Source organism: Acyrthosiphon pisum, chromosome A2 (assembly GCF_005508785.2).
Source record: "Acyrthosiphon pisum isolate AL4f chromosome A2, pea_aphid_22Mar2018_4r6ur, whole genome shotgun sequence".
Classification (NCBI taxonomy): Eukaryota; Metazoa; Arthropoda; class Insecta; order Hemiptera; family Aphididae; genus Acyrthosiphon; species Acyrthosiphon pisum.
In genome coordinates, this window is record NC_042495.1 from 102422150 (window position 1) to 102431698 (window position 9549).

General features: G+C 24.5%; 1 protein-coding gene across 1 annotated transcript; it reads right to left on the reverse strand.

The window, feature by feature from the left end:
• Nucleotides 1-903: 903 nt before the first annotated feature.
• On the reverse strand, nucleotides 904-9258 carry LOC115034052 (G-protein coupled receptor GRL101-like). The gene is made up of 2 exons (XM_029489271.1): nucleotides 9104-9258; nucleotides 904-1629 (listed from the first exon to the last, which is right to left on the reverse strand). Exons 1-2 carry the CDS (start codon nucleotides 9210-9212, stop codon nucleotides 1427-1429), a joined length of 312 nt encoding a protein of 103 aa, XP_029345131.1. The 5' UTR covers nucleotides 9213-9258; the 3' UTR covers nucleotides 904-1426.
• Nucleotides 9259-9549: the final 291 nt, after the last annotated feature.

The following is a 9549-nucleotide window of genomic DNA, read 5'->3' on the forward strand; positions in this document are numbered from 1 at the left end:
TGTACAGCAGAGCGACATCCACTTTCCCACCTTTTTTTGAACTTTAAATGCTTATAAAAAAAAAACTGTGACTAACGATTTTTAATATTTTTCATCTGCCTTTGAAACAATATACTAGGAGCCTTCTATTAAATTTTCAAGCTTTTTTATCCAACAAATAAAATTTTATTGATATTTTTAGAAAAAAAACTAAAAAAAAATGGAAAATTAAAATGTCCGTAAAGAGCTCAAAATAAATCAAAATATTTTGAAAATGTTATGGTGTATAGAAAATGCTAAGATAAACATTCAGTCAAAATTTCATATATCTACGGTCATTTGTTTTAAAGTTACACCAAAAACCAAAATCGATTTTCTCGAAAACAGATTTTGCGTAAAAATTCCCTTTTTTCCTTAATTTTTCTTTTGTTTTTCACGGCGCGTTTGAAAACTATTGGAAAAAATTTACTTTTGACCCCCCAAAGTACCAACTAGATTCACTTTCCTATCAGAAAAGGTACTGTTGAAGAAAATCCAAGCACTTTTACTGTCCTAAAACGTGATGACAGACACAAAAATAAATAAAAAATAAAAAAAAAAACACACATCATTGTAAAATCAATACATTCATCGTTCCACTCAGAATCTAAAACTATTATTTTCAGTTTTCACTCCAACGTACATACTGAATACTGATCAATCTAATTAGAAAAATAATTAACGCGATATGGATTTTAAAAACAAGTTTGGATTCCTTATTATCTTGTCTGATTGAGATCTTAATAACAACTTTTAAATAAATTTGGACATTTGCTTACCAAAATATGGCTTTAAAAATGTAAAAATATTTTAATAGATATTTTTGTTTATTCAACGATACTATCTATCCATATCCTATTTATGCTTTTTCAGATAAATAAATGAGTAAAGGTTGTACCTACATAGGATCTAAAGGAAACATATTTGATATTAAACCTTAAAATCCGTTTTAAATATCAACATTTGTGAAATGTAAGATTTTAATACTTAAGGGATGAAATTCAACAAAGCTTCTTTTAAAGTTGATCTTAATAGAATTTAAAAAAAAAATTGTTCGTAAAGCCACAAGCTCATTGTAATAAATTATGGGTGGGACTCATGCACATACAGGTGGCAATTGTCCGCTATCCCTAAAATCCATTAGGTGATGGGTAAATACTAAATAGTGGGGTGGCAATTGACCTAGATTCTGTATTTATTTTATATTATGACATATGTAAACTATATAGTATATTTGTATGTTAAAAAATAGGTAGTAATGAATTGAAAACTTTTATATCATATAATTAGGTACTTATTGCTAATCGTATTGGTATATGTACTTCAAAATCAATAAAATAAAGTTTATTTATAATTTATAATTTATAATGATTTTCTTGAAGAAAATTATCTTTATAAACTCTATACCTTATAAAAAAACGCAAATAGTGTAGTTTAAAAATAAAATTTTCAATATATTACCACATTCAGATACAGCTTCATCTTGGGCTTGAAGACAGTCCGGTATGCCGTTGCAAACAAACGATTTTGGTATACAATATGTTTCATCACAATGATAAACGTCCGAAGTCAAGTTGGATTGACACGAATCGGACTCCAAGCATTGATTACCTATTATATTATATAACAAACAATATAAATTAAATTTGAGGCATAAAAACACGCCAATACAAATAAATACCTACTCAATACATTATTCAATCTTACAATATAATGATAACTAGAGCTTGGAAGTTGTAGCACAAAAATGTTACTTTTTAGCTCTTAAATTTAAAAACTCCAAAATATGCTATAAATAGCACGAAAAATCAAAAAATATGCATTTAACTTGAAAAAATCATAAATTTATTAGAAAAAAATTCAATGTAATTTTACAATTTTATAAAATTAGCAAATTAGCAATAAAAACCGTAAATATGCAAAAAAAATTCGTGTGTGATACCAGAGAAGTGTGAAACATATTTGTATTTTACTTTGGATTTTCTATGACGAACCAAGAAAAATATACATTTGCTAGAACTTCCGAGCCCTGATGATAACATATTGTTTTAATCTCACCTAAGTCATAACTCATAACTAAAGCGTAAAAAGATTTACATGAATTATTTTTTAAAAAAAAATTGTAATATTTTAACACAATATTTCATAAGATGTTTATATATTTATTTGTTTATTAAGCTATTAAACCAAAAAATATATACAGTCATGTATATTTGTATTTTATATATTCAATGAATTTGAGTTGATTAAAAGAACTTCAGTACGACAACATTTAGGAAATAATTACAAACTAAGAAAACAAAATGTATTTATGTACCTACTTAAAGTTTAAACTGCCACAACAGTGCGTTAAATTAAGCATATATTAATTTACTGTGATAAGATTTTTATTTTTATTTCCATAATTATAAATTTTCTTAATTTAAGAGTTTAAGACAGTGTAATTTTGAAGTATTTAATTTTTTTTTCATAAAATAGTTCTAAAGAAAGTTCCACTGAGTTCTTCAAATATATAAATAGCATTTTTGTTTGTTTAGATGTTTAGAACTTTAGAATCTTCATAAAATCTGTATCTGACATAATACTTATAGATTATATCTTCCAAATCATTTATATGGTTAGTCTAAACTGACCAATAATTTTTCCGGTGATACTTGTACGGTTTATATAATTTAATAATTATATATAATTTTTGACAAATCAATCGATTGAATAGTATATATTATTATATTGTATACATACATATACAATGTATATGTTTATACTTAATATTCTTACATATTTTATTTGATTCAAACAATACAATTAACCTCATTTCGTATTTTTCATTAAAAAATTCAAATTTATATTTAAAATATTGACCTCAATTATAATACACATTTGTATGTATAATATCTATTAAAGTCATAAGAGTAAATTTATTACATTATTTTATGAAATTAATAAAGTAATACGTTTAACATTTATAACAACAAGTAAATATTTGCTACGAATTGTTGTTTGTTTACTTAACTCAATAAAATTGTTTTTATTAAAATATTCAACACTATTTTGATAAATGTTATACAAATAATGGTTATGACTTGTGAATTATGACAATAAATACACAATTATAACTTATATTAATAAAACATTTTCAAGTTTATTTGAATCTCAAATATCATAAATTGATGTCTGAGTAGAGCTAAAAGCAATTGGTGAAAAATAATGTTTTCTTTTAATAAATTATTCACTCTAAATTAATAGGACAGTAAAATATAATGTAGGTAATATTATTTGCATGAAAAAATATTTATGTTTTTTATACTGAATAAAGTAGGTGCTTTATTGTACTAAAATATTTTAATAAGAAAATTTCGTTTGAAAAGATATTATTACATACAATCATACAAACATCATCAGAAACATAGTAAAAAAAACAATATTAAATATAATTACATTTCCAGAATTATATTCTTATACCAAATCAAAAAAAGATAATTCAACATAAAATGCTATATTGATAGAAAATCGGAAAGGAGCAAATCATAATAATGTCGCAAAAGCATAAGATAAATTTAAAAAGAAACAAAGTTAATTTTAAATTTAAATACCATAAAACTAAATAGTTACCTTAAGAAAATGTGTAGGTACCTAATAGTTATTGTTATATATTAAAATATCTGTATAAATTAAAGTAAGTACCTAGTGTAATTAAACACCTAGGTAACTCATATATTTAACATAATAGTCAAAAAATTTGTTCGACCAATCATGTATTGTCTGTATTGACTATAATCTAAAGATTAAATTATAATAATTTTTGAAATTTAAATGCATGTTCTTGTAACAGTTAAATCTCTAAATACCGCCATACTGGACACTCTATTTAGGTCACTGAAATTTTGTCTCTTATTCAGAGGGTTCAGATTGTAAACATTGTATAGTTGGTTCCGCTATTGGGAGATGCAGATGCCTAACCTAACCTAACCACTGTTCGGGATACTACATATATTTTCACAAAAAAGTAAAAACCCGATTTCAGAAAACACCTTCAAATTAATAGATTTATCTTTACGATCATTATTCAGTATTTTTTTTTCAGGTATTCACAATGAATATTGTATTAATATAGTGCCTAAATCGGCATCAATATACCTTATTGACATCAATAAAAACCTGTGAATAAATATCAAAATGGTTTTATAATAATAATATTAATAACCTTTAATATTAATGTAAAAAAAATTAATTATTTAGTGTGGAGTGTGGATTATTACTTATTAGTAATATAATGTACATTGTACAGCAATTTAAAACAAAAACATTACAGATCACATTAGTTTGACAAATATTTCTGAAAAATACTTTTAAAGTTTTAACAACTACCCAGACAGGCAGCATTTTGTAACGATAATATTATAATAGTATTATAATAACGTTATACTAATATTATTCGTGATTATAATGTTATAATAATATTATTAAACGAAAAATTGCTGTCTGGATACAGTCAGATATACCTACAAACAGTCTTTACTGTTTATATACCTATCTGACTGAAGTTAAAACATTAAAAGTATTTCTCTATGGCTTTTACAACCATATGTAGGTATTTTTCCTCTGTGTATTTTCTAATAAAAATAGTATTCCATAACGTTTATACTTTAGGTATATAGAGTATAATAGACCCTATATTTATACGACTGGTAATTGAACACCGTTCAAAATGTATGTTGCGAGTTTGCGACATTTATCTGCAGTATCTTCTATTTAAAACTTTCAAATAATTGTTCTGAATTACCACCCTAAAAGTGTTTGAAAAAACTGTAAAAATAAACTGAGATATTATACTATATAACCAACATTTTTTTAAACAACATTTGAAATACAATGATTTATATTGCAATGTAAAGTTTTTAAAATAAAAAATAACCTTTTTTATAGGTACTCTTAGTGTAATAGAAAATGCGCAAAATGTTAAATACTAATTGAGTAGGTAAATAACTAGAATTTAATGGTTAAGAAATTTGATTTTTTATTGAATGAGTAAATGTACAGTTAAATTTAAATGTTTGATTGAAAATAATATAAAATAAAAATTATGTTTAAACAATTATTTCGGTTTAATTTCCGATCAATTGAAAAACCAAAACAAAACTTTTGGAATTCTTTTTTCTGAATACAAATTATTACTCATAAAATAACACACACACATAGGTACATATAATTGTACAACCAATTACCTATAAATTATCTTATACATTCCTCGATTCACTATAATCACTCATAATCTAAAAATATGTATTACTTTCATTGATAGGTACAGTTAGTTTTAGTTATAAGATATAAATTAATTTGTCGTACTAAAATAATTGTAACACCTACTTTTATATTATATTAAGTTATGTTGTTATATCATTTAATATATATACATTTATTTAAAAACATGTTTGTAAATATAAATGTCATGTAATGATCGTACATTTTGTTTGTTTTTTTATAGTCAACCCCATTACTGACAAACGTAAATTTTAAGACTCTATCTTGCACGAACACTATACTATCCAAAGACTATACTCACAACATTTGGATGATTTCACTAGCACAGTAATAAAAACAACTACAATGCTAATGCACCAAAATCCAGTGAAATGAGATGAAAAACCGTTTTGGAAAAACCTTGTGCTCGTTTGGACAACCTTTACACAATATCAATGGCAAATGCCTTGAATATTCTCAAGAGTCTCATAAACTTGCTTCTCAGACATTGCACACAAGTGTTAGACCTAAAAAAGTATTTCTCTGAATATATACTAAAAACAAAATAGCAGAAACTTCATATAAATGTGTAAAAATCTAAAGAAATTTTTAACAGTTTTTGTATTTTAATATAGGTGTACTAAATTCTAAAACAATAGTTCACTCACAGACCGTTAAATTAAACTCACACGTATACCTAATACCTATAGTACCTTCTGTAATTCAAATGTATACTAGAAAATATTTACTTTTGTTAATTAATCTCACTTGTATGCATTTATATAATTTCACAATAATTTCCCTAAACGCGAGGAAAGTCTCCTATTAAATTTCAAAACAACTGTACATTTTATGGTACACCTTAATATTTATAGCCTTTCAACAAAATAAAATAACTCTAATAAATAATCGATACTTCACTATCATAAGCTGAGGCAGACAGGAAGTATATTTGATGATAAGAGCATGATTAAAGTAATTTATTTTACTATTATGCATTTATACTAGTACTATAGGTACAAGTAGGTTAAATCAATTTTCACCGAAAAATTTGCATTTGAAAATGTCAACATGGATACAAAATATAATAATATATTTAAATGTTTTAAAACAACTAAAATGGTTAACTTTCGTTTAAATATATAATTTCATCCAAATTTGAACTTGAAATATCTATAAAAAAAAAAATGTCAATATATATTTTAAATTTTCTTACAAAATGAACTAGTTACTTATGGAACCATGTTTTAAATTTTCAATTCTTAGCTATATAAATTGAACGTTTTGTACATTATAAACTACAAAATAGTTTTAAAAAATTGAGCTTTAAATGATTGTTTTTAAGCTGTTATTGTAAGTTACAATTTATAACAATAATGAGGAAGGAGTCTGTATTGAATATTCAAGATTTTTGAACCAACGAATAACATTTTATCGACATTTATAGAAAAAATAACAAAACAAATTGAAAATTGAAAATTTCTGTAAACAGTTCTAAACGAATTAAAATATTTTAAAAGTTTGATCAAGTATGGAAAATGATAAAATAAACATTTGGTTCATATTTTGGTATCTGCGTTTATTCATTTTTGAATTACAACAAAATAGGAAAATCATTCCATGAGAAATAGAGTGAATAATATACAAATATAAATGTTTAGGTAGAAAATAATTTGTACATTTTCAAAATATTTCGACTCTTTTTGAGCTACCTATGTAATTATAGGAAAATTTCGGTCTTTTTTAGTTTTTATATATATGTCGATAAAAAAATTTCACTCGGTCAAAATGCTTAACATTTTAATACAAAGTTTCTCATGAGTAGTTATTTCAGCCAATTAAAAAAATTAAAGATATTGTATAGGCACGATTTTTTTTTTTTAGTATTTGTAATTTTTATATAATTCATCAAATTCACGATAAGCATATATATAAGCATTTTATATTATATAATATTTTGTTTTAATTCGAAAATATTATTCATGGGAACTTATTTAACACGTATACATTACATTGACTTACTTAATGACGAGGTATACACTCGACACCTGCTGTACATCAAAGCGGTTAGGTACCTACATTCCCCTTTTTTACTTTTTGGAATTAAAAACCAAGAATTAAAATTTCAGATTTGGTACCTACCTACCTACAGAAACTGTGTTTTGGGTATACTGATACTCGTTCATTTTCTTACACTTTCGGTGCAGGATTCTATCGTAATATTATTTTACATTTAAAAGCAATTTCAATTCCTAAAAATAATAATTAATTCCAGTATATTTGTTTTTAAAAACTAAGTACATTAGCATTTAACACATTGCTGCCGCCTGTCACCATAAAAAGTAGTACGATGCATAGTTACATCAGTATTGTACATATTTACTCTAAAATTATATCTAATACATTGTAAGACATAATAATTTCACAAGATACCTAGGTAAGTTGAGAACATTATTAATCCCCGTATGAAAACTAAAAATACCGCACTTTGGAATGTTTTATTGGTCTAATAATTTATGTTGTACCCTTAATAAATTTTCAGGCATTTTTCTAAAATGCCAAAATGTAAATCTTGTCACATTACAATATTATAGTCCTATTGTACTCTCAGGTGCCCAACCACTCAAATCCATCTAACTGTCATTTCACAATTCATCATATTCCCTATGATCTCGACAATATATATTAGGTAGGTATACATCACAACGTTATGACATGCCGTGATATTTTAAAACTTATTATCATTTTATAAGCATTAATAAGCAATATGTAAACATAACTCTACACAGTCTACGTGATTCAAATAAGTTATATTGGTACTTATATTACATGGACAATAATAGCCATGTACCTATTTTAATTAATAATTTGTATAGACATATACTCACTCAAACAATTTTAATTTTGCTGGAAATCATAGTTTTAAATTTTAATTTATTAATACAATATTCTATTTTATCTGCATTTGATACCACGCAAATAAATATATTATTTGTAATGTGTGTATTGTCTATATTCGATATTGTATTATACAATAAATGTGAATATAATTAAGTATTTAAGTATAGTTATTAGTTCCAACATAGGTATAGTTGCATACCTATACATATAGTATGATATGTATATTTATACAAAATCATGTAGCCCACATATTTATTATATTATAACTCTTTATTTGAACAAAACTGATAAGTTTATAAATGACAAATAAATTAAGAAATTAAGAATATTAATAAAATAGAATAAATAAAACATCAGAAGCGTATTCCTTTACATAAATATTTTAATATTGCTTAATCGAATTAATTGTTTAAACTACATCGGTAAAATAGGAAAAAAAAATAAAAAAAAATAAAAATAACTATAAATCTGAGAGTTTGTTGTTGAAAATATAAATAAACATAAAACATTTTTATAGAATCAATAATTTTATCGATAACCATGTCGACGAAATTTCTGACATGGTGAGCATACATATTATACGCGTTTAGCGTATAAACGTAATGTATAAGAACTTAAAATTATTTTTATATCATTTTGTACGTATATAATTCCTATATAAATTTGAAATATAGTGATAATATAATATTATAATACATAAAAATACATATATCAATTGGATGAAGATTCAGCAAAGCCCATTAAGGAAACAGATTGATTTTTTGGGTTTTTATTATTATGTTGAGTATATTTAATTTGTAATTGGTAGTTAGTATTACGCATCTGGCATTATGACGCCATTACGTTTAAGACGTTTTGGAAAATTAAAGGGAAATTTGGGGACTACGTGATTTTTGACAAGTGGATCATTGGGGTGGGAGATTAATATCATAAATAAACTTACATAAAGTAGGCACTGTTGTAGAATTATTTTTCATTCCAGTATGCGCATCACCAACGTCAAAATTAATAAATAGAAGCAGTATTAGCAAAAAAAAGTTGAAACATAACATGGTTTTCCTTTTTTTTTTACTTATGTTATTGTTTTTATTGACTGATTAAAATTCCTAAAAAACAAAAACAAATTCAAAATTAATACGTAATTTAGTTTCATTACATAGTTTATCTATATAAAATGTAGGTACAAAAATCCTAACAATATTAACAAAATAACAAATTAGTGTTAAATAAGGGAATAGGAAATTAAAAAAATAAACATATCATCTTAACCAAATTATATGATATCTTAGGAAGTATTGTAATAGTTTAGACAAACGCATTGACGAAAATAGGTAAGTACCTATAATCATTTTAAATGGCTTTCTTACAAGTTACAATATTACGTTTTAA

Excerpts from the sequence above, each read along its gene's own strand:
- LOC115034052 (XM_029489271.1), bottom strand. The coding sequence starts at position 9,212 with ATGTTATGTTTCAACTTTTTTTTGCTAATACTGCTTCTATTTATTAAT. Across the intron at positions 1,630-9,103 it reads TACAACAGTGCCTACTTTAT|GTAATCAATGCTTGGAGTCC; the intron begins GTAAGTTTATTT and ends ATAATATAATAG.